This window comes from Gigantopelta aegis, chromosome 11, assembly GCF_016097555.1.
Source record: "Gigantopelta aegis isolate Gae_Host chromosome 11, Gae_host_genome, whole genome shotgun sequence".
Lineage (NCBI taxonomy): Eukaryota > Metazoa > Mollusca > Gastropoda > Neomphalida > Peltospiridae > Gigantopelta > Gigantopelta aegis.
The window spans coordinates 11,363,946-11,390,903 of NC_054709.1; the positions used below are offsets into that span (position 1 = coordinate 11,363,946).

A 26,958-nucleotide genomic window follows, 5' to 3' on the forward strand; every position below is an offset into this window, starting at 1 on the left:
GGGTGCTATGTAAGCCAGTGTTAAAGGCATACTGTCACGGATTTAAGGACCTTATTTTTTTTTAAATGGATAATAAATAAAAATTACATTAATTGTTGGAAACTAAATCTAGCTATCGCATCACCTTAAATGAACCATGATGTAGTGAAATCCATGTCAACCCTCTCGACAATTTTAGTTTTTGAATTATGGACCATTGTCATAATTCAATTATTTTTTTAACAAAATATCATTAATAAATGGAGTATGGTGGTTATGAAGATGGTTGAATAAAGTACATTTAGGGACGAATCAAATTATTTTTGTTCTGGTAATACGTTGTTAGACCATTAAATAGGTCAGTGGTCTGTGACAATATGCCTTTAAGACACAAGTCTGATGAGCTGTCGGTCTAGGATCGACTCCCGTCCGTCAGAATTAATCCAATAAGCCCACCGATTCTAGACAGACCTCACATCAGGTGTGTACTTTACCAATGAACTACGTCCCGTCCTGAGATTCTTTCATATGATATTTAGCACAGCCTACTCAGCTAATGGATTTCAAACATTTGGTCATGTTGATGTATGGTCTTAGAGAGGCAACCCTGATGGGAATCGATCCCAGACCGACTGCTTCACCACTTGGCCATGTTTCGCTTTACCACGTCCCACTTTACCGCTCGGGCCCCCATGTTCTTACCCACCAGTTTAAACCCAGCCTCCTCAGTGTGTACCTACCAGTCTAAACCCAGCCTCCTCAGTGCGTACCCACCAGTCTAAACCCAGCCTCCTTAGTGCGTACCCACCAGTCTAAACCCAGCCTCCTCAGTGCGTACTCACCAGTCTAAACCCAGCCTCCTCAGTGCGTACCCACCAGTTTAAACGCAGCCTCCTCAGTGCGTGCCCACCAGTTTAAACGCAGCCTCCTCAGTGCGTGCCCACCAGTCTAAACCCAGCCTCCTCAGTGCGTGCCCACCAGTCTAAACCCAGCCTCCTCAGTGCGTGCCCACCAGTCTAAACCCAGCCTCCTCAGTGCGTGCCCACCAGTCTAAACGCAGCCTCCTCAGTGCGTGCCCACCAGTCTAAACGCAGCCTCCTCAGTGCGTGCCCACCAGTCTAAACCCAGCCTCCTCAGTGCGTGCCCACCAGTCTAAACCCAGCCTCCTCAGTGCGTGCCCTCCAGTCTAAACCCAGCCTCCTCAGTGCGTGCCCACCAGTCTAAACCCAGCCTCCTCAGTGCGTGCCCACCAGTCTAAACCCAGCCTCCTCAGTGCGTGCCCACCAGTCTAAACCCAGCCTCCTCAGTGCGTGCCCACCAGTCTAAACCCAGCCTCCTCAGTGCGTGCCCACCAGTCTAAACGCAGCCTCCTCAGTGCGTGCCCACCAGTCTAAACGCAGCCTCCTCAGTGCGTGCCCACCAGTCTAAACCCAGCCTCCTCAGTGCGCGCCCACCAGTCTAAACGCAGCCTCCTCAGTGCGCGCCCACCAGTCTAAACGCAGCCTCCTCAGTGCGCGCCCACCAGTCTAAACCCAGCCTCCTCAGTGCGCGCCCACCAGTCTAAACCCAGCCTCCTCAGTGCGCGCCCACCAGTCTAAACCCAGCCTCCTCAGTGCGCGCCCACCAGTCTAAACCCAGCCTCCTCAGTGCGCGCCCACCAGTCTAAACGCAGCCTCCTCAGTGCGCGCCCACCAGTCTAAACGCAGCCTCCTCAGTGCGCGCCCACCAGTCTAAACGCAGCCTCCTCAGTGCGCGCCCACCAGTCTAAACCCAGCCTCCTCAGTGCGCGCCCACCAGTCTAAACGCAGCCTCCTCAGTGCGCGCCCACCAGTCTAAACTCAGCCTCCTCAGTGCGCGCCCACCAGTCTAAACCCAGCCTCCTCAGTGCGCGCCCACCAGTCTAAACGCAGCCTCCTCAGTGCGCGCCCTCCAGTCTAAACGCAGCCTCCTCAGTGCGCGCCCACCAGTCTAAACGCAGCCTCCTCAGTGCGCGCCCACCAGTCTAAACGCAGCCTCCTCAGTGCGCGCCCACCAGTCTAAACGCAGCCTCCTCAGTGCGCGCCCACCAGTCTAAACGCAGCCTCCTCAGTGCGCGCCCACCAGTCTAAACCCAGCCTCCTCAGTGCGCGCCCACCAGTCTAAACCCAGCCTCCTCAGTGCGCGCCCACCAGTCTAAACCCAGCCTCCTCAGTGCGCGCCCACCAGTCTAAACGCAGCCTCCTCAGTGCGCGCCCTCCAGTCTAAACGCAGCCTCCTCAGTGCGCGCCCACCAGTCTAAACGCAGCCTCCTCAGTGCGCGCCCACCAGTCTAAACGCAGCCTCCTCAGTGCGCGCCCACCAGTCTAAACCCAGCCTCCTCAGTGCGCGCCCACCAGTCTAAACGCAGCCTCCTCAGTGCGCGCCCACCAGTCTAAACCCAGCCTCCTCAGTGCGCGCCCACCAGTCTAAACCCAGCCTCCTCAGTGCGCGCCCACCAGTCTAAACGCAGCCTCCTCAGTGCGCGCCCACCAGTCTAAACGCAGCCTCCTCAGTGCGCGCCCACCAGTCTAAACCCAGCCTCCTCAGTGCGCGCCCACCAGTCTAAACCCAGCCTCCTCAGTGCGCGCCCACCAGTCTAAACCCAGCCTCCTCAGTGCGCGCCCACCAGTCTAAACCCAGCCTCCTCAGTGCGCGCCCACCAGTCTAAACGCAGCCTCCTCAGTGCGCGCCCACCAGTCTAAACGCAGCCTCCTCAGTGCGCGCCCACCAGTCTAAACGCAGCCTCCTCAGTGCGCGCCCACCAGTCTAAACCCAGCCTCCTCAGTGCGCGCCCACCAGTCTAAACGCAGCCTCCTCAGTGCGCGCCCTCCAGTCTAAACGCAGCCTCCTCAGTGCGCGCCCACCAGTCTAAACGCAGCCTCCTCAGTGCGCGCCCACCAGTCTAAACGCAGCCTCCTCAGTGCGCGCCCACCAGTCTAAACCCAGCCTCCTCAGTGCGCGCCCACCAGTCTAAACGCAGCCTCCTCAGTGCGCGCCCACCAGTCTAAACCCAGCCTCCTCAGTGCGCGCCCACCAGTCTAAACCCAGCCTCCTCAGTGCGCGCCCACCAGTCTAAACGCAGCCTCCTCAGTGCGCGCCCACCAGTCTAAACGCAGCCTCCTCAGTGCGCGCCCACCAGTCTAAACCCAGCCTCCTCAGTGCGCGCCCACCAGTCTAAACCCAGCCTCCTCAGTGCGCGCCCACCAGTCTAAACCCAGCCTCCTCAGTGCGCGCCCACCAGTCTAAACCCAGCCTCCTCAGTGCGCGCCCACCAGTCTAAACGCAGCCTCCTCAGTGCGCGCCCACCAGTCTAAACGCAGCCTCCTCAGTGCGCGCCCACCAGTCTAAACGCAGCCTCCTCAGTGCGCGCCCACCAGTCTAAACGCAGCCTCCTCAGTGCGCGCCCACCAGTCTAAACGCAGCCTCCTCAGTGCGCGCCCACCAGTCTAAACGCAGCCTCCTCAGTGCGCGCCCACCAGTCTAAACGCAGCCTCCTCAGTGCGCGCCCACCAGTCTAAACGCAGCCTCCTCAGTGCGCGCCCTCCAGTCTAAACGCAGCCTCCTCAGTGCGCGCCCACCAGTCTAAACCCAGCCTCCTCAGTGCGCGCCCACCAGTCTAAACGCAGCCTCCTCAGTGCGCGCCCACCAGTCTAAACGCAGCCTCCTCAGTGCGCGCCCACCAGTCTAAACGCAGCCTCCTCAGTGCGCGCCCACCAGTCTAAACCCAGCCTCCTCAGTGCGCGCCCACCAGTCTAAACGCAGCCTCCTCAGTGCGCGCCCACCAGTCTAAACCCAGCCTCCTCAGTGCGTGCCCACCAGTTTAAACCCAGCCTCCTCAGTGTGTACCCACCAGTTTTGGATTCTTGATGAAGATCTTGGTGTTTCCAAATGCGTACTCGCTGGGCGGTACGCTCTGCATCTGCAGGATGAGCTGGACGCCCTGTCGTGCCTCGTCCCGCCACACTGGCCACGTCATCGGAGTCAGCATCTTGTAGCGCGCCAGGAACACCTCATAGGGCTGGCGGAAAGCGTAGCCTGCTCGACGAACCCACACGTTCTCCAGGAGTCTGTTGAGAAACAAGATTTATAAGTTTTATACTATATTTAATGCAAAAATGTGTAGCCTGCCCAACATACCCACACGTTCTCCAGGAGTCTGTCGAGAAACAAGATTTAAGCATTGTTTTAAACTATTTTAAAAAACAAACAATATTTATATACTATATTTAATGCAAGAATGTGTAGTCTCCCCGACGCACCCACACGTTTTCCAGGAGTCTGTCGTGAAACAAGATTTATACATCATTTTAAACTATTTTTAAAAAACAACAATATTTATATACTATATTTAATGCAAAAATGTGTAGTCTCCCTGATGTACCTAAATGTTCTCTAGGAGTCTGTCGAAGAACAAGATTTATAAATACATTTTAAACTACCATTAAAAAACACAAGAGTTATATGTTTTAAACTACATTTATTGTAAGAATGCACAAGGCCAAACAAAATAAATTTCTGGTCTCTCGTCATAGCATGTGTCAATTTTGACCCTTGTGTGTCAAGATTTTTTACTTTTTTTACGTTTTACGTCAATTTTTGCCGGGCTTTTCTTTCCATTACACAAAACTGCATTTGGAACTAAAATGCCTCTGTGCATGAACAAGGATGTGCATTCTGATTTCAAATTAAATATAAATCATGTTAAACTATGAATTTTTTTTTTTTTATACGTTTTATACTATATTTAATGCAAGAATGTGTAGTCTCTCCGACGCACCCACGCGTTTTCCAGTAATCTGTCAGGAAACAAGATTTATATGTTTTTATACTATATTTAATGAAAAAATTTGTAGCCTGCCCAACATACCCACATGTTCTCCATGAAATTTGTTGAGAAACAATTGAAATATCAATTTTTTTTTTTTTTGTACAGATATTTACTCCCTAACACATTAATTTCAGAAATATTTGCTGCCTGTTTACATAAGATATTAAAACACATGAATTAAGGCATACAAATATTTAGTCCCCTTTATTTAAGACATTAAAATACATCAATTATACAAATACTTATTCCCTATGCATGTAATATTAAGGTTAACTCACATCAAATATTAAACCATATTAATTAAACCAATGTTTATTACCTGTAATATACCGGTAAGATATTAAAATACATGAATTATACATAGACAAAACTACATACATGTATATATATATATTCTTTATTCCTCTTGTAGAGAGTTCGAACAGTACAGATTATCATACATACATAATACATAAAAGGCAATGCACAATGATTAATGGATAGTACATAGTACTTGATACAAAATAAATAATAGGTAATATATACAGTGGCATGGGAATAAACGCATGGTGAGAGAATTACATGAAAAAGGTTATTGGTTGATCAGAATCACGCTCATATAAATTCACTCGCCACCCTGCCATTCTCTCTCTCTCTCTCTCTCTCTCTCTCTCTCTCTCTCTCTCTCTCTCTCTCTCTCTCTCTCTCTCTCTCTCTGTCACACACACACACACAACTATAAAGATCTGCACATTTGCACAAGAACAGACAGTCATGACTGTCTACAGTATATTGGTCTTCATATTGTTAACGTAATATATTTGCTTTATTTTATAAATGAAGTGTATGACAGTTTCACTATATAACATAGATGATTCATCATCAATATTTATTGGAGGTTTACAGGACAGGAGTTTTGTAATAAAAATATCATCGGGGCAGTTATGTAATTCTACACTGAGGTCAATAGGACAGATATTAAGAAGCGTTGTCCAGAATGTATCTCTGGTTGTTGTTAAGTATGAACAACTAGTCATGACGTGTGCAAAAAGATCAGAATAGTTACTAGTACATAACGTACAAATACCGTGTACTGAGTTTGGCCTCCATGTAGCACATATATTTATCAAGTGATTTGCTTGCTCCTTTAGTGATGGATTTGACCGTGCAACTGACCAAGCTCTATGCACTTCGAGATTGGCATGAATTTTTAGTAAGTGTGTTGTATCGGGGTTTAAAGAAATTCGTAACTGCCAGCTAGTTTCCTCAAATTCTAAAACATGTTTTCTTACAATTATATTCCAAATATGCTTACTAGGGAATACTGATGTTAGAAAAAATTCGTTGAGGTGATGCAGTAGATTATATTTACGAAGAATTGTGTATATATCCGCTGCAAAGCCAATATTTGAACGAACACACTGATTTTTAAAACTTAGTAGTCGAGTGACTGCTATTTTGTAAGCCAGAGTCCACACGGGGTATCGCAAAAGATGTCCTAAATAGTATAATTTGTTTCTATCTATATGTCCTTCAAGGGATATACTGCCAAGAAGTCCAAGACAAAAATCGGTTCGTGTTCTTTTAGGAAGACCCTGGATAATCTTTATTACAAATCTATATGCTCTTTCTAACGCCAATAGTTCATTTGTATTTAAATTATTCCATAATTCACTACCGTACAAGGCTTTTGATAGGCACAGCGAATGAACTAGTTTGACGCTAGTTACAGAATTAATTCCACAGCAGTGACAACCAGCCTGAACTAGAGACATGGCGGTGGATTTTATAGTTTTGCAAGTCTCGAGTGTTCTGTCCCAATTATTTAAAGACCTTTGTAATTTAATGCCAACATGTTTTATGGTTGTTGAACATGGCAGTTCCTTTCCATACAGAATAAGTTTCGTATCTGGATCCTTACAGAAGTCAACAACTTGTGTTTTATAAGCAGAGAATGTAAAACGCCATTTAGCGCTATATCGCTCACATATTGAAATCATATTTTGCATGTCACTTGGAGTAGGAGAAATAATAGAGATGTCATCTGCTTGAGTTGGGCAAGAAACTCTAGTATCCAGGATCATTGCACCTTTGTTGGATTGGGTTAAATTATTCAGCAATTCATTAATAAACAATACATACAATTTGGGGGATAGTATGCTTCCTTGACTCAATCCTCTTTTCAAAGGAAAGTGTGAAGAGAAATTATTGTTTACTAAGACCTGTAGTTTACAGTTTGAATAGATTGCTTCTAAAGTAAGCCAGACTTTGGGGGATATACCAGTTTCAGAAAGTTTCCACAAGAGACCAGAGTGCCAGACAGTATCAAAGGCTTTAGCACTATCTAGAAATGTAACAATTACTCCATCACCTCTTTCTCTATAGTGATTGATAGTTTCTTGTAGAATGAACGAAGTGTCAATGCTAGAAAGGCCTTTCTGAAAACCACATTGGTGAATATTAGGAAAACTTTCTGAAGAGTTCAGTTCTGGCATTAACGTTTCCAGCACTCTTTCAAAAACTTTAAAGATTACAGATAGAAGTGCGATACCTCGATAAGAGTCTATGTTGGATTTCGACTTACTTTGACCTTTAAATAAACAGACTAAAACCCCTGAATTCCAACCTTCTGGAATGTGCCCACTGTTTATTACCAAGGAAAATAACCGAGAAAGACAAAAATAAAGATAAGAACCTCCATATTTTAAGTGTTCAGAGAAATTTGTTGAGAAACAATTGAAATATCAACATTTTTTATTTTTGTACAGATATATTTACTCCCTAACACATTAATTTCAGAAATATTTGCTGCCTGTTTACATAAGATATTAAAACACATGAATTAAGGCATACAAATATTTAGTCCCCTTTATTTAAGACATTAAAATACATCAATTATACAAATACTTATTCCCTATGCATGTAATATTACGGTTAACTCACATCAAATATTAAACCATATTAATTAAACCAATGTTTACTACCTGTAATATACCGGTAAGATATTAAAATACATGAATTATACATAGACAAAACTACATACATGTATATGTGGTTTTCTGATTTCTGTATTCCACGAGTATATTTCCTGCCGGAAACCCCTCTGCCTGCGGGATTTATTACATACCCTAAATTGGAATTTTTTTCTCCAAATAATACTTCCAAAATTGTAACACTACTAGCTAATGATTGGGATTTCTAAATTTACACAACTAGGTCAGCTGTGTTACTACGCGGACCGATAAACCACCAATTATTACACAGGAACATAGTTCTATTTAAACAATAAACAGAAATAAGAAAGAACGAGTGAAAAGTTACCTATAATTTTAATGATATTGTTTGAAATGCCTTTTAAAGACAATGTAATAGCTAAAATTCATGAACAATATAATATTTAATTTGCTCGTAATACATCAGAAAACCTTCAGCGTGCTAGTTTTATCAACGAAGAAAAATGTCAAGAATTGTTCACTGAATGTCTGTGTCGTCATCGGTGTGCTTTCTTTTATTGATGTTCATGGAATTATTCGTTGCTGAAAAGTTTAAGTTTATATTAAATGTGCCTCCATAAATCATCGCTCCACTGAATAATCTGGTTGACAGTTCATCCAAGTTTTCTACGTGAGGAGACGGTGCATGCAACAGCATTGTTGCTAAAGTCAACGACAGACACTTTTCGAACCCTTTTTTGGCTTTGTACACAATAAATATAGCATATCTTACCGTAATTTCACTAGAAATCCATATTTCGTAAAAGGTACAATTTTTTAATCACAAGATTTTGTTCAAACACATCCAGGTGCATTAGTAATGTTAAAAAAAAAAAATTCAATAGCAATTTTACATTGGAATTTTTCCAAAAAGGAAAAGTCATGTACCCAGTTCATGGTTATTGTAACGAGATGCAAAGTGACATCATTGGAATACTGACGTCAACTAAATTCAAAATTAGCTGTATTATTACAATGCTGCGCCACATTAAAATAAAAACTAGTCTACTAACCTTGACCCCTGTCAAATTCCTATAACAAGCAGACAACACTGTTTACAGGTTGGTATTATTTTTATTTTTTTTCTCATAATTCTGGACAAAATATTAATTTGAAGTTTTAAAAGATGAAAGAAATAAAAAGTACCTTTTGTCAAATATATCCTATCACAAAATTACGGTTGGAGATGTTTTATTTATTGAATAAGAATAAGAACTGTGTACGAAGCCAAAACAAGGGTCCAAAAAGTGACTGTCGTCGACCTTAACTATCGTGGATTAAAAGCTCATTGGTTAGTAGTGTTCCCATCTCTAGTTTTGGTATCGCGCTCATTAAATTGTAAATATTTGTCACCGTTTTTGTCTGTTTTCAGTTCAAATTTTTCACAAAATAGCATTTTAAATAAACCAAGCACCAACTTTGTTTACATAACTCGAAGGGCATTCCCGGTAACCATGCGCTATAAATAGTAGTTCTGACAATTGAGTTGAATACGGAAAAGTGTATTTCCTTTTTGTATTCAGGACTGTATTTATATAGTAAGATTTAATGGGTATGTAATAAAAATATTTACACCATGTTACATAAAATAATTAAAATATATTAATTATACTTGGGTCTTCACGAGTGCTCGGGCACAGGCCAAGACTAGCAAGACTCCTTGCCGCCGGTTACAGGTTGTACTAAACCAAATAACTTCCGGCTGGGTCAAAGTTCAAGGTGCAGCGAACTTTTGATAGAGAAGTGAACACCACAAGTCCTGTGGTTGGTTATAAATGTGAGTGTGTTGGTTGTAAAAAATAATAGTTTCATCTGTGTAAAAAAAATATGCAATTTTATTTCATCTAGTACCAATGTGTCAAGTAGCCTTGTGCTTGAAACATGTATGGAGTACCTGTAAAAAAAAGTACTCGAATTTTGTGCGGAACTAGGGTAGTCATAGACGCTACCCGTTATCTCAGAAACGAGCAGCTTGACCCCCAATTTTTTCTGATTGACTTTAAGTGTGAGGGGTGGTAGTATTTATATTCGTGGCGTTTATGTCGGTTGATACGTTGCAGGTAGGAGTTTTAGCCACATATGTTACTATTGTCGTCTGTGGGATTTGATTTGGTAGTATACACCCTACAGGACTGTGAGACACAAAGGAAAAACAAAAGTTGAATGCGTGGAAAAGAAAGAAAGAAATGTTTTATTTAACGACGCACTCAACACATTTTATTTACGGTTATATGGTGTCAAACATATGGTTAAGGACCACACAGATTTTGAGAGGAAACCCGCTGTCGCCACTATATGGGCTACTCTTCCGATTAGCAGCAAGGGATCTTTTATTTGCGCTTCCCACAGGCAGGATAGCACAAACCATGGCCTTTGTTGAACCAGTTATGGATCACTGGTCGGTGCAAGTGGTTTACACCTAACCCACTGAGCCTTGCGGAGCACTCACTCAGGGTTTGGAGTCGGTATCTGGATTAAAAATCCCATGCCTCGACTGGGATCCTACCTACCATTGAATGCGTGGAATGCAAAACAATGGCATGATTTGGCAGCCATATTCAGCGCTGGTAAATGTTGGGTACTTGGGTCCAGGTCGAGTTTGATCCTCGAGTACTCAAGTCCAACACTTTTGACTCGTGAATCTGGGCTGTAGTTAGGAGGGGGGTGGGGTGGTGGGGGGGGGCAAGGGCAAAAAATCTGGAAAAAATTATATTACTAGTATATATAAAAATTAATCTTCTTAACCGTTTGAGGATTTTTAGATTATTGGCTACTCAGTTGCACCCCCCCCCCCCCCAAACAAAAAATCCTAGCTACAGCCATGTGAAGGCCCTAAATTATACAAATATCAAGTACTTGTTATATAACATATTACATAATAAATCACACTCACCCCAAGTATCTGACCTGGTGAGTGACAATTTTAACATCCAACACATCTGGCTTCTTGTCATCATTGGGCTGTAAACAGAATAGATATAAATACATTAAAAAAAATAAACAGAGGATATTGCATGTATTTTGTCAAATATGATTTATATCTCATCGAGTGAAGTTTGCAATCATATCTCATGAGTTGCGCTTGTGCGACGACTGTGATATGATTGCAAACTTCACGAGATGAGATATAAATCATATTTGACAAAAAACATGAAATTTTCTATTTATTATATAACTTTTGGCAATTTACCTTTATTTTTAAAATGCCAGCAGCAAAATAGTTCCAGCTTTCTTACAGTGAAGATAACACTTTATACAGTGACGATAACACATTTTAGAGTGAACTAGTGAAATGTTCACTCTAAAATGTGTTATGGTCACCGAGTGACTGATAACACTTTTATTTCACTGATATTTTAAGATATTTCACTCAATGTTATATAATAAAAATGGTCATTTAATTAATTCAGAAATCCAAAATCCAAGGTAGAAAACATCTGAATTAGGAAAATTAATGTATGTTTAATAATAGTATCCATTAAAAATATTTTTTCCAAATTCATGTCACAAACAAATTAATTACCAATGGACAAACAACCAAACAAATGTAAAATAAATAAATGAACGAACGAACGAACGAACGAACGAACGAACGAACGAACGAACGAACAAACGACTGAATGAATGAATTTTATTTTGTGCTGCCACAATTTTTTACCTTAATACACCGAATGTAGTTGGGATTTTTCGACAGAAGATTTTTCATGAGCTCTGTCACTGAAACCTGAAAACAAAAGAAAGCAAGCAAGGATAATTAAGCGTGCATACCACCAAATCAAATCGCATACACAACAATAGTAGCATAATGTGGCTAAAAACGGCTACACAGTGTTTTAATCACAATGGATATAAATAACAGGAAGCATTTTTGACTACCCTAATTCTCCAGCTAATCCTATTTATAGAGAATGCAGTTAACTTATATGTCACAGTATTAATTTCAGTGGATTATTTGTCTTTGACATCTAGGTAATCACCATGGAGAAGCTATCACATCTTTAAATGTATATCCGACATATGTGGGATATTACCGAGTGATACCATTAATGTCACTACATATTCATTTCAGTGGATTATTTGTCTTTGACATCTAGGTAATCACCATGGAGAAGCTATTACATATTTAAATGTATATCCGACATATGTGGGATATTACCGGGTGATACCATTAATGTCACTACATGTTCATTTCAGTGGATTACTTGTCTTTGACATCTAGGTCATCACCCTGGAGCAGCCGTCACATCTTTAAATGTATATCCGACATATGTGGGATACTACTGGGTGATACCACTAATGTCACTATGTGTTAATTTCAATGGACGGTTTCACCTTGACATCTATGTCATCGTGACCATCACCATACAGTAGCCATCACGTCTGTAAATCTATATCCGACATATGTCGTATATCACTGTTTGATATCACAAATGTTACTGTGTGCTCTGTCCAACTTATGCATAAACATGTTGGGGTTTTTTATTTCGTTTATTGAATACCTTGAACTGTGAGCCAGCTGTGGCAGGTCGCTTGAGAGATTTCTGACGTGGATTCCCTGTAAACAAAAATAAATGAATAAATGAATGAAAGAATGATTTTGTATGCAAAGTCTCAGTCGAAACCATATTGTACATTTTGGACGAAGAATGAGGAACATTTTGAACAAAGAGCAGAAAATTCAGAACCACTTTACAGATGATTAAAAATTGCAGTCGGAGAGACAAGGACTAGGATATGGAGGTGGAAAGTGAAAGAAGTTGAAAAATAGGAGGATTTGCCAGATCGGGAAGAAATGAGATGGAATTCAAAGGAGAGAAAGGAAAGGAGCAGTGGGATAAAAAATAACCATAAAAAAAAATCTGGGAATTTTTGTTTCCAGATAAATTGGGAAAAGTTTTCTGTGTGGAAAGCCCAGCAAGTACTACTTCCCTTCAGGAAACTGTACAGAAGATTAAAAATCTGGGAAATTTTTTTCCAGATAAACCGGGAAAAGTTTCCTTTGTGGAAAAGCCCAGTGAGTACTACTTCCCTTTAGGGAACAGTGTACAGATGATTAAAAATCAGGAAAAAAATTTCCAGATAAATTCAGAAAAGTTTCCTGGCAAACCCCAGCTAATACTACTTGCCTTTCGGAAAACACTGTAAAGATGATTGAAAATCGGGAATGTCTTTTCCAGACAAATTGGGAAAAGTTGTTTGTGTGGAAAACCCAGCTAGTACTGCTTGCCTTCATAGTGCTATCCCTGCCACTCGCCAAATTCGCCAATTTTAGGAACAATTGGCAAATTTTATGTTCATTTGATGAAAAAAAAATCATGTAATAATTAATTGGTTTTGTTGGAAAATAACTAGCTAGCCTTGCTTCAGGAAACAGTGTGCAGATGATTTTTCCAGATAAATTGAGAAAAGTGTCCTGGAAAAACTCAGCAAGGCCTAATTACCTTCCGGAAACAGTGTCTTCAGCAGTGGGTGCTCACAGTTGTACATCGCCTTAGACAGGCCGCGGAACAGCAGATCGTTGTTCTTGTCGATGAATCCGTCCACTTTGTAGAGCACCTGCAGATCAAATTATTAATACCCCATTACGTCTATATATGTATGTATGTATGTATGATGCACACAAAATGTAAGCAATGATATCAGGGCCTACAACTCTGACTTTACCTAATGGTTTCTGGGGCATTAACGAAATTTTTAAACATTTAAAATACCCTATATTACAATCGCTCTCGCTCAGGCAATACAAAAATTGTGACACTCGTTTCATAAAATCAGTAGGAAGGAAATGTTTTATTAAATGACACACTCAACACATTTTATTTACGGTTATATGGCATCAGACATATGGTTAAGGACCACATAGATATTGAGAGAGGAATCCCGCTATCGCCACTTCATGGGCTACTCTTTTCGATTAGCAGCAAGGGATCTTTTATATGCACCATCCCAGAGACAGGGTAGTACATACAACAGCCTTTGATATGCCAGTCGTGGTGCACTGCCTGGAAGTAAAATTAGTAGGAAACACAAGCTCGTATAATAATCTCTATCTATGCACCAGCAATGTGCACGATCAAAATGATTAATCATGCAATCTTTAGTAGGCCAGCACTAGTTAAAACTTCTGGCGTATTACACACACTGGTATATAAACTGCACCTCTTATTTAAAAAAAAGAGAAAAAAGTAGCAGTTTATACTACGGTACTTACGCTTCCGGCGTAGCAGCTTATACAGTGAAAACTACGGTACTTACGCTTCCGGCGTAGCAGCTTATAGAGTGAAAACTACGGTACTTACGCTTCCCGCGTAGCAGCTTATAGAGTGAAATCTACGGTACTTACGCTTCCCGCGTAGCAGCTTATAGAGTGAAATCTACGGTACTTACGCTTCCCGCGTAGCAGCTTATAGAGTGAAAACTACGGTACTTACGCTTCCCGCGTAGCAGCTTATAGAGTGAAAACTACGGTACTTACGTTTCCGGCGTAGTGTTTGAGGCGGAAGGCGTCGTAGGGGAGGGTTTTGTCTGACTGGTTCTTCTTGCAGTTGCGACTCTCGTAGTGCGGGTGGTCGTGACACTTTGAGTCGAGTTTCTTGAGAAACGTCGAGTCCGACACGTCGCCGGGACGCAGGCACTCTTCGTCCAGTAGAGCAAGAATTCCTGTGTTGTTCTGAAATAATATTATTGGGTCAAAACATTTTGAATGGTCAAATTCACATCTTTAAAGCTGGAAAAATCACTTTTCAAATATCATAATTATTTTGGTAGCTGATTAGCTTCGAGAGGAAACATGCTACATTTTTCCATTAGCATTAAGGCAGGGCTTCTAGATTTTTTTTAAATCCACTAGTCAATGTGATCAGTGATTTTTAAACTTTACTAGCCATGATTAAAAAAACACTAGCCCTACTTTCCATTAATTTAATATATTTTTACTAAATAATAGTTATAATCAGATAGAAATTAAAAACACTAATATTGGGGGTTAGGTGGGGTCTGGATATTCATATTTACAAAATAGACTTAACTGAAACATGTGACTCTTGTTTTTTCACTAGCTGTCAGGCATGGTATTAGTAGTTATTTGCTAGCCCAACACTGAATATCACTAGCCATGGGAGTGGGGCTACCATAATCTAGAAGAGCTTGTCTGGCATGGCAATAGTAGTTATTTACTAGCCCAACATTGAATATTACTAGCCATGGGAGTGGGGCTACCATAATCTAGAAGAGCTTGTCTGGCATGGCAATAGTAGTTATTTACTAGCCCAACATTGAACATCACTAGCCATGGGAGTGGGGCTACCATAATCTACAAGCCCTGAGCAAGGGATCTTTTTGTATGCACATCCCACAGACAGGATAGTGCATACCCTGGCCTTTGACCAACCAGTCGTGATGCACTAACTGTAACAAGAAACAGCCCAATGGGCCCACTGATGGGGTTTGATCCTAGATAGCCCACATATCAAGCAAGCACTTTACCACTGGGCTATGTCCCCACTCCCTTTTTAAAAAAAATGACTTACCTTTTCTATTAAATCACAGATCACTGCATTGTTGAAGTATTCCACTTGAATCCATTCAATTCCCTGAATAAAATAAAAACTGAATTTTTTTAAAAAAAGAAAGAAAATAAAACGGATAAATTAATTATTGAAAAACCCCAGAGCAAAAACATCAAACATCAACCTGAAATTCAAACACCATGCTACACTTTTACAAGCACTCCCTAAAATTCAAACACCATGCTACACTTCAAACACTTTTACAAGCACTCCCTAAAATTCAGACACCATGCTACACTTCAAACACTTTTACAAGCACTCCCTAAAATTCAAACACCACCCTGAAATTTAAGATTTTTTTTATGAAATCACCTTGAAATTTAAACACCACTCTGAAACTCACTCTTCAAGCACCATCTTCAAATTCAATCACTTTTCAAACACCAAGCAGAAATTCTAGTACTTTTAAAAAACACTAAAGTATCACCCCCGAAATATGAGCACTTTTTAAGCACCACACTGAAATTCCTAGCCTTATTTCTGTCAATGAAGGTGAGAATTAACACACTGATTTCTAAATTAAAAATACTAGCAAATTATTAATTTTGATGTTACGCATATGAAAGAAAGAAAGAAATGTTTTATTTTACGACGCACTCAACACATTGTATTTACGGTTATATGACGTCAGACATATGGTTAAGGACCACACAGATATTGAGAGAGGAAATCCGCTGTCACCACTTCATGGGCTACCTTTTCAATTAGCAGCAAGGGATCTTTTATATGCACCATCCCACAGACAGGATAGCATAGGGTAATACATACCACGACCTTTGATATACCAGTCGTGGTGCACCGGCTGGAATGAGAAATAGCCCATTGGGCCCATCATGGGGATCGATCCCACACTGACCACACATCGAGCGAGCTCTGTACCACTGGGCTACGTCTCGCTACTGTCACGCATATGATGTCACGTGCATAGCTACATTACAAAATCGCTTACTGGAGTGCTTCATTCATTCATTCATTCATTTATTTATTCACATGCTTCTATACCACGAAGGTTTCAAGCATGTCTGTCCCGGGGTCGAGTATTGGATAGCCAGAGGTCTACTCCGGGACAGAAAATTTAACGGGATAATTTTGAATTTTACTCAAAAATTAAAAATATATATAGGGGGACAAATTTAACTATATTTAAAAAAAAAAATATAAATTAAATTTGAAGGTGTAGTCCAAACATTTATTTAAAAACTATTATTATATCCAAAATTTTCCTAGACTAATAAATTTGTCACCATTTTAAATGGGCGTTCTAAATTAAAATAATACAACAAACTCTAAGCCCTATCTAAAACGAAGTTGGAAGTTGTTGATTGAAGGTCATCACCGGAGGTTGATATTAAAATATAATACTAACAGTAATTTACCTTTATGGGGAGGTACCGGGTCCATTTGTAGCTTCAGCGTGGCCGAGGGGGGGGGGGGGGGATCAGGGAGAGCGAGGGACGGGGGAAGGCCCCAGACAATCCTATCTCTCCCTAAATCCAAAACGCCTACGCCTAAGCGTCTAACCCCTAATTTTTGGTGGCATCCCCCCTCCCCCCACCCACCCCGAACCACCACCCCCATCCGCCCAACCGTCACGCCAGCCGGAACCCAGCACCACTCCCCTAACAAATAATATACTAAACCAGCGATGGGGTCTCCAAGTGATGGAAGACACTGTAATTAACCCAGCCCTGGCTACAGAAAAATAACTTTAGTAGATTAAATACTTAGGACAAAATTAAAATTTAACAAATCATGGTAGACACTGGAGTGCTAGCTCATTGGACAATGTAGCTAAAATAACAGAAATAAGCTTTTCACCTTAATTTTTATGGACTGCAGGATAAAAATAATAACTAGTTAACGACGTAGGATATCAACTTTATCCTGTTCAGGCCGAATGGGAAATGGAGCCTTGCAAAATTTCCCATTCTTACCTTCACAGGATAAAGGCAATATCCTTTAGGTCATCGTACAATGTAGCTAAAATAACAGAAATAGTAACTTTTCAATGTTATTTTTGTGTGTGGTCTGCACGGTAAAAATAACAACTAGTTAAATGACGTAGGATATCAGCTTTATCCTGTTCAAGCTGAATAAGAAATTCCACTTCCATTCTGACCTTCACAGGATAAAGCTGATATCCTGCATCATTGACTATAGTCCATCCCACAGGGACCGCCTTTTTTCATGCTATGGAATTTACTCCAAGTTATTTATTTCTGAGCTGACTGTTTTCTAAATTGGACACAAAAATAGTATTTTTGTATTATTTAAAAAAAAACATTTCTTACGTCAAACCAAACTGAAATTATTATTTTTAAAATGTTTTGTAGGAGGATGGGACAGACTGGAGAAAACCGAGTGTTTTCTCCTTTATAGATACATCACCTGTCCTCAAACTAGTGCATATTCCCCTAAGGATAGTAGTCTGGTTCGAACATCCCAACAGCCAATGAAATGGCCTAAAATTCTTCTACTACACACCCCTTCCTGTCCCGGTCATGTGACTGTAACTTCCTTCTTTTTCCTTCGCTCTTATGGTTTAGACGTCCTGGTTTTTGCTTCATTGTAATCTGAGCAATCTATCCTTTTTACTTGATTTATATGAGACTTTAATGTCTGTAACACATTTTTAAATGTTGTTACGTTATTATTGTACATTTATTTTGATTGTAATCACTTTATTAAAGTGTTCTTTCCAAATTATTAATTCTCATGTGTGCTGGTCAACAGTCTTGGTTGCCATTTTCCAAAAGAATGGCGGCTTCTTGTTTATAAACGGAAATTGCACAAATGTATCTTTAACTGTTTGCTATTTTCATTACAGAGAAAAGGTAGATATGTCATGACATTAGTAATATACCAAGTGACTATATCCTTATGCTAATGAACTGAATGAATGTTTAACGACACCCATGAGCACAAAAAATACATAGCTATGGGGTGTCAAACTATGGTGTAAGCAAACAATAAAGTTATGATCAACATCTATATCACAAATATTTCACAGTTAAATTAAACACAGTGTAAAGCACTCTGCAAAGAAAAACAAATATCATGAAAGCTAAGTAATAAAATTATGCTAAAAGTAAGTATCACGTAAAAATTGCAAAACAAATTCATGGATTGAATCGAAATGGATTCCATAACATATACATTTTGTTTAATATAAATCCAGCAAAGTTTCTTTAAGATGTTTAGCACTCCACCAAAATATTGCGCATTTATTCAGAATACATTGAACATATAGCTCACATTGGGGTGGAGGATCTTTAACTAAGATAAATGAATGGGTCAAATATGTATGACCATATTCTTAGGGGAATATGCACTAGTACTGATGGCAGGAGATGTTGAAAAGAAATGTAGTTGTTCTCTGTATTATTCCCGGTGTCTGCGCGTCACGTACCTCCTTGATGTACTCCTCCTGTTCCTCTTTGAGCGTCAGCTCGATGAAGATCTGCTGCAGCTTCTCGTTGCAGTAGTTGATGATGAACTGCTCAAAGCTGTTGTTCTGAAACACAATGTAAACGATGATGAAAAAAAACAACTAAAAACTTTGTATATATGAAACCAAATCAAAGCCAATGATTTATTAATTTGGGAAATGGACTATCACAAAAATTGATCTGAAGAAAAAACAGGACTAACTAGAATTTTGAATAATGATCAACTAACCATGGGATCAGAATTTTTAAAAATGAACTAGTTTTGATTAAAAATTCACTACATTTACTTTTAAGGTTATATGGTGTCGGACATATGGTTATGGACCATCAGATATGTCACCTAAAGAGGAGATAGAGGTCGCCAAATGGACTTAGATTTTCGATAGCAGCATGGGATCTTTTATATTCATATTTCCAAAATATGTAAATGCAGCATGTACCAGTCACACAGACAGACTAGACCGCCAGACAGTTATAGTAGTTACCTGGAAGCTTCAAACACTAGATATCAAAACTCCCATGGGTGTGGGGCTACCATAACTACAAGGCCTGTAAAAACACAAAACATTTCAGTCACATTGAGCACTGATTAGCAAATACAAACTGTCTAGTGTTTTCATTTTAACTAATTTTCGTGCTTATATTAAATATAAGGTAAAAAAAACATGGCCAGTGTTTTATATTTGTGTAGTCCATCTGCAAAAATTTGTTCGAAGTGATTTACAAAACGTATACTGCAAAAAGTTCTCATTTCCCTTTGATTTTGTTTAATGAGACCACTAGATAACATAGATTTAAATCAAATGGCTAGTGATGTAAAACATTTGGTAAGTTTGATATTAGTGTCAGCAATTTCTTTTGTTGTGAAGTTTATTTTTAAAACAAGGGATCTTAAATATGCCCCATCCCAAACAAGGACAGCTGATACCATGGCGTATGAAATACCAATTTAGTGGTGCATGGCTCCCCCAAGAAATAGCCCAATAACCCCACTAAACATGCATTGATGTTTTATACTACACTTAGCAGTTGAACCACTGGGCTAATCCTACCCTTATTCAAAAAGAAAACAACTAACATAGCAAAAAATAAACAACCCAAAAAATCTTGCGCCATTTATGACATCCAACTGTAAAAGTGTTATTGCAAGGTTGATTTACGACAAAAAATATGTCATTATGAATTATCAACTACGTACCTAATTCAAATCACAAATAAATCTCCACACAGAGGATATGTAAAAGTGAAAGTCTATTTCTGGAAGGGACTTTATAGGGGTAACGGGGACTGGGAGGGAGGGACAGTTGTGCCTCACCCCCTGCTAGGGACGTCCATGCCACTGTTATTGAATATTCTACAAAAAAACTACAAGTGCTGTTTTCAAGTGACATATTGGGCAGTTGCCAGTTACAGAAGTCACCCATTGGACTGGGTATTTCATAATAACGTGTATAATATTCAACTAAGATTCAAGCATGTTTCTCTTGGGCACAATCTCCGACTTCGCCAGTTAACTGGGTCCAGGATAGAAGGGGTGTAAATATGGGGGGGTCACCCTGAAAGTGCAGATATTGTTACTTTGTTTTACCCATGGCTCTCAATACGAAAAATACCGTTTCATTTAAAATGAATTTTTTTAGACCAAAAAAAACATAAAATTAGGTTCGAGTGCTATTCACCTTAATACTGTCGTTGATTCGGCGGACCAGCCAAAAAAAACATCCGACTATTTAGAAATTTCGCTCTGCAGAGAGCATCCCGATTTAGTACGCCTATTTAAAAAAATTAAACAAAAAAAAAAAAAAAAAGAAGTTAATACAGCATTTAGACAAATTGATATATAAAGGTATATTATTACTTAAAAATTGAATATTTTATCATATATTATAATCATATGGTATTGTTTTCCCTAGCTTGCATTAGCTGGTGGGGCACCATGCCTCAATAGTCTAGTGCCATCTTGCCTTAATCAGCACCATGCTGCCCTGAGATTAAAGAAGCCTTTTTCAGAAATTAATTCTAAAATTGCCTTTATAAAACACCAAAAAAGGTATTATTAATTAATAACATATGCCTTTTATATCTTTTGCCATTCATTTATTACAGCAAACATAAATTACATTAATGTTTATTACAATTAATTTCTGTCTATTTTTAATGCAATAAAAGTGCCCTGAAAACGGTGAAAATGCCCCCAAAATGTTTGGTCTACCATGCCTTGCCAAATTTCTAGGGAAATCACTATATGGTTTCATATTCAATGTGCAATACAAGGCTTGCTCTGGTACTTGCCAAGTTTGGCAATTGCGAATTTCAAAAACAACTGGCAAATTTTATTTTAATTTTGTGAAATAGTTTCATGAAACAAGTGGTATTCTGTTAGAAAAATAACTGGGTTTCTGCAGTTTTTGAAGTTTGGATAGATAATTTAGCAAAATTTCCTGTGGACCCAGAGTTAACTTTGCAACATTTATATTTTTTTTTATGTCCATTTATTTATGATAAACAACTACAAATTCGTAGGATATTAAACAAACTTCCATTTTGTTTCACGTTTATGTCCCAAGGGAAATAATGTTCAATTGTTACGATCTTTAGCGACCGACATTAAACATTATTTCCAGTGGGACATAAACAGGATATGAAATGGTAGTGAGTTTAATATCCTATTTATTAACCATAATCGATTTTAATTTATATCACTCAGCTCGTTTGGTCGACGTTCCTGTAATGTTGTTGTGTGTCAATTGGTGCTGTCATCGTATGACATCGAAATTGTTATGCCCCACTTGACTTTCTAGAGGGATGTAACACTTTGATATGAACCTAGATGTTTTCAACCATGTGGGTAGTAATAAACATACTGACCTCCCCCGAGCTGAGGTCGGTGGTGACGGTCTCGGTCTTCACCTCCACGGTTCTCTTGGTCAAGGACTTTTCAAGATCCTCCATATCGCAACTCAGCAGCTCTCCCACAGCATACAGCTCTGAAAATACGCAACTACCGTAAAGTACAAAGACAAAATTCAGAGTCCACTGAAAGCGATCGATCATGCAACCCATCGCACATGAGGTAAACACTGTACACATTGAGAAAGACCTCGCTCTGAAATTGAAGAAGAAGAAGAAAAAGAAGAAGAAGAAGAGAAAGAAGAAGAAGAAAGCCCAATTTTCTGTTTTTGTTTGACGACACCACTAGAGCACACTGATTTATTAATCATTGGCTATTGGATAACAAACATTTGGTAATTTTCACATATGGTCTAAGAGAGGAAACATGCTACAATTTTTCATTAGTAAACAGGGATCTTTTATATGCACCATCCCACAGACAGGATAGCACATACCATGGCCTTTGATATACCAGTCGTGGTGCACTGGCTGAAACAAGAAATAGCCCAATGGGCCCACCAACAAGGATTGATCCCAGACCGACCGCGCATCGAGTGGGCGCTGTACCACTGGGCTACGTTCTGCCCACTATAAAATAAAAAACAAAAGTAAGCGTGTATAAATTTAACATCATTCGCACACAAACACAAGTCACAAAAATGTACATGTGTGCATTATGTTCTTTGTAAATAAGCACTGCATATACCAACAGCTGCTTGCAAAATTTGCATATATGTGGAAAAGGGAGTAACACTAATCACAGATGTCAAAATCTCACCGCTGTGGTCCTCGATGTCACAGCCGTCAGTGCCGTCCTCGTTGCTCTTGGCAACCAACTGGAGGTTGCCGAGTTTGAGAATACTGGCCACCAGCTGGAAGACGGACTCCACCTCAGTCTCCGAAAAACCAATCACCTGCATACCAGACTGCGAAGAAGAAGAAGAAGAAGAAAAGTTAAAAAGTTTGTTTTGTTTATTAAACCACAGCAAAAGTAAATTCCTGCAAACCATTCTGTGAACACCAGGGCCCCGTTCCACAAAGCGATCTTGGCCCTAAGATCACCTTAAGTGCATGGTTACCGTATGCACTTAAGGTGATCTTAGGGCTAAGATCGCTTCGTGGAACGGGGCCCAGGGGCGTCGGAAGAAGTACAGAAAGAACGTTTTGTTTCTCTTCCTATATTGCTCGCATAGTATAGATCTCATCATATACATTGCTTTAATGGCTGTATCAAATTTTAATTGCTTCTGACACTCCTGTATTAATATTATTGCCTAAAATATAATTTTATTTTATGAGATTACCGATTCAATAGCGATGTATACTGCGTGGAACAACACAAAGAATGAAACAGTTCATCTTGTCTGCCCCATGATTAGATGTAAATTGGGCTGAGTTGTTAGTTGATAGTGGTTTGTGAGAGAGAAGTTGGTGTAGTGGTCTTATGCCTACCCATTGAGTCGTTAAAACTCGCTCTGGGTGGGAGCTGGTACCGGGCTGCGAACCCAGTACCTACCAGCCTTATGTTTGATGACATGGCCGTTGGTAGGGGAATACCAGTAATAATGCTCTGCTGAAACTATGCAAGGAGACAACTTGTGTTAACTACATAAATGATCTCTCTTGTCCCACTTCAACAAGAAAGTTAAAAAGTTTGTTGTGTATAATAACACCACCAGACATCAAAATAAGCATTGTGTCTGGTAACCCATTTACAGGTTACCACAAAATATAGCCTGGTAACCTATAGGTCACCACAACTATATGAAAGTTAGAATTGAATTCATGTTATCGGTACAACTAATGAAATCTGGAAGTAAATTTATCTAGTGAGCGCTGCTTAAACGCAGATTACCGAAATTGCTTTGCAATTGCACAAGTGCACACGAACATCGGTACAATTTCGTACGAGAAAATGAAACGCGGAAGTAAATTTATCTAGTGGACACTGCTTAAACGCGGAATGACTAAAATTGCTTGCAGTTGCACAAGTGCACACGAACATCGATGCAATTCCTTACAAGAAAATGAAACGCGGAAGTCAGAATGCATTGCCTGGTTTATATTCGGAAACGAAACTACCGTTACGTTAAAACTTTTGTGGTAACCTCCCGGTAACCTGAACGACCATTCTCGACTTATTTCGATGCCTGCACCACTAGAGCACAATGATTTATTAATCATCGGCTATTGCATGTCAAACATTTGGTAATTCAGACATATAGTCTTAGAGAGGAAACCCGCTACATTTTTTCATTGGTAGCAAGGGATCTTTTATATGCACCATCCCACAGACAGGATTGCACATACCACAGCCTTTGATATACCAGTCGTTGTGCACTGGCTGGAACAAGAAATTGCCCAATTGTCCCACTGACGCGGATCGATCCTAGACCATCCACACATCAAGCGAGTGCTTTACCACTGGGCTACGTCCAATCCTCTTTTCAGTACGAAGGAAATGTTTTATTTAACGACACACTCAACACCTTTTGCACCATCTCATAGACAGGATAGTACATACCATGGCCTTTGAGGTACCAGTCATGGACTTTTCAGTACGAAGCACAGGTTAAATCTAGTTATAAATAATGCTCTGTTGAAATGAAACTATGCAAGAGGAGACAACTTGTGTTAACTAGATAAGTAACCTCCCCTGTCCCATGTCAACAAGATGTCAGGTCTCTTACTCTGATTTTCTCAAAGTTGCCCTTGTCATCTATGGAGGAAACCTCTGTGCATCCGTTTCTGAGGAAGGTGTACTTTTCAGGATCAGGAGTCAGCATCAGAGATTCTGAAACAGAAACGGAACAAAATAAACAGGGTTCGTACAACTTGGAAAACTCCAAAATTCCAGACTTTTTGTCATACTTTTTCTAAGCATGGCGCAATCTCGCGTATATTTCGGAAGCGCGTAATACAAATCTTCGGTAAATGTTGGCAATTGTTAGTCTCGATTTCCCAAGTGTACGTTAGTGCTGAGATCGGAAAATGTCGTCAGATTCCGCCGGTTTCACACAACCGAAATTTTCTACTGAGTCCTAAAGACGAATTTCCAAACATATTTTTCCATACTTTTTCCAGGTCTGGAAAATGGATTTTCAAAATTCCATACTTTTCTAGGTTTTCCAGACTCCATACGAACCCTGAAATAAAGCAGACTGCCTCGTACCAATTGTAAATGTTCACCATAATTTATGATAGTAAGCTATATAGCATCGTGGAATGGGATGGTGATCGATGTTATTTATGATGACAGTAGTGCTAAGACCCTGGGCCCATATTTTTGTAGCTACATTAGCAAGCGCTACGAAATCGTAAAGCCACCATAAGCTACAGTATGTGCTGTAGTGATTTCATAGCTCCAAGATATCTTCCAAAATCCCTAGCCTTGCAGGCCCATAATGTATGGTAGCGTGTGCAGGAGTTACACGGTAGCACTAAACCAAATAATTTCTGGCTGGGTCAAAGTTTGAGGTGCACCCAACTTTTGACAGACAATATGGCTACTCACCAAGTAAAGTTATCTGCCCCTAACAGAAAATATGGCTACTCCCCAAGTAGAGTTATCTGCCCCTAACAGACAATATGGCTACTCACCAAGCAAAGAGTTATCTGACCCTGACAGACAATATAACTACTCACCAAGCAAAGATTTATCTGCGCCACTGAGAAGCTGGTAGAATATGTGGAAACTTCGTTCACCAGGATTGCGAGATGCCACACGAGACTAGAAAAACAAATCATCCTAGTTACACACACAGGTCCTACATTTTACCCTTTAAAACCATTCTTCATAAGCTCTACAAATCATAATGTATGCAGGGCTAGTTCTCGACGAGTAGAAAATGTCATCAATTATGAAAAAATTGCAGAAATTCTAAAAAAAAATCTAATACAATATCAATTATTACATTATTTGAATTATTATGCCAAATGAAAACAAAAAATTCGGCAACTTATTTTGAAATTCACAGTTGGTGAATATGGCAAGTTCCACAGCTAGCTCTGTGTATGAATGACCTAACCATGCCAAAAGAATACGGGGTACGGGTGGTTCGAAAGAACCCCCTTGGATTGTCAGAATCATGCAAATTTGTTCCATTTTGAAAGAAAGGAAAGAAAGAAAGAAATGTTTTATTTAACAATGCACTCAACACATTTTATTTACAGATTATAAGGCATCAGACATATGGTTAAGAACACACAGTGATTGAGAGAGGAAACCCGCTGTCGCCACTTCATGGGCTACTCTTTTCGATTAGCAGCAAGGGATCTTTTATATGCACCATCCCACACAGGGTAGCACATACCACGGCCTTTGATATACCAGTAGTGGTGCACTGGCTGGAACGAGAAACAGCCCACCGACGGGGATCCATTTTGAAGTCTAGAATAGTGTGTACCCTCCCTCCTCAAACTGCACCCAAATACAAAGTAATCCCTAATGCTACAGGCATACTGGTATATAGCACCAAATATATAGAGAATAACGAGTTAATGACGTTGGATATCTGCTTTATCCTGTGAAGGTAAGAATGGGAAATTCCGCGAGGCTCCCGCTGAAATGAAATTTCAGCCTGAAATGAGAAAGCATGCAGACGTGAATGGCGGTGGGCAAACATAACGGAAGTACCTTCATTATTAAAATAAATAAAAGAAAAAGAAAAAAAGTTCACCTTTTCGAGAAGATCTGTGAATTGTGATGACATGAAAAAGAAAAGACAAAAAGTGAATGTTAACATCAAACAAAACACTTAAAGGGACATTCCTGAGTTTGCTGCATTGAGTTTCCGACTAATAAAATATTTCTACGGCTAAATTTACATATTAAATATATTTTCTTGTTTAGAATATCAGTGTTTGTATATTCAATGTGTTTCTGGTCATCTTAATATTTGTAAGAAGCCCAAACTGGATTTTGTCTTCAAATAATTTCGTACGTACAATTTTTTTTATTTTAGGAAATAAAATGAAATCTAACCTAGTACAAATATTATAACGATCAGAAACATGTTTAATATAGAGCCACTAATATTTTATGCAGAAAAATATATTTGATATGTAATTACAATCGTTAAATAGTCTCTTCTGGTCGATAACATCTTAAAAATTGCAGCAAACTCAGGAATGTCCCTTTAAAGGTACAAAAGGTGTTTAATGACACCACAGCACATTGTTTAATCAGCAGCTATTCGGTGCTAATAAAGCTATCATGCGACTGACACAGGCCCATAGGAACAATATCTGGA

At 40.0% G+C, this 26,958-nt stretch overlaps 1 protein-coding gene across 1 annotated transcript in view; it reads right to left on the bottom strand.

Moving 5' to 3' along the window:
- Nucleotides 1-26,958, bottom strand: part of LOC121385546 (unconventional myosin-Ib-like) — a 94,338-nt gene that overhangs the window by 16,280 nt on the left and 51,100 nt on the right. The window contains exons 8-20 of the mRNA XM_041516258.1: nucleotides 26,386-26,399; nucleotides 25,352-25,436; nucleotides 24,397-24,500; nucleotides 22,485-22,632; nucleotides 21,683-21,801; nucleotides 18,775-18,915; nucleotides 15,327-15,389; nucleotides 14,273-14,467; nucleotides 13,239-13,353; nucleotides 12,297-12,352; nucleotides 11,456-11,521; nucleotides 10,691-10,758; nucleotides 3,848-4,064 (exon numbers count right to left, since the gene is read on the bottom strand). Coding sequence (XP_041372192.1) covers nucleotides 3,848-4,064; nucleotides 10,691-10,758; nucleotides 11,456-11,521; nucleotides 12,297-12,352; nucleotides 13,239-13,353; nucleotides 14,273-14,467; nucleotides 15,327-15,389; nucleotides 18,775-18,915; nucleotides 21,683-21,801; nucleotides 22,485-22,632; nucleotides 24,397-24,500; nucleotides 25,352-25,436; nucleotides 26,386-26,399 — 1,391 coding nt within the window. The remainder of the gene's footprint in view (nucleotides 1-3,847; nucleotides 4,065-10,690; nucleotides 10,759-11,455; nucleotides 11,522-12,296; nucleotides 12,353-13,238; nucleotides 13,354-14,272; nucleotides 14,468-15,326; nucleotides 15,390-18,774; nucleotides 18,916-21,682; nucleotides 21,802-22,484; nucleotides 22,633-24,396; nucleotides 24,501-25,351; nucleotides 25,437-26,385; nucleotides 26,400-26,958) is intronic.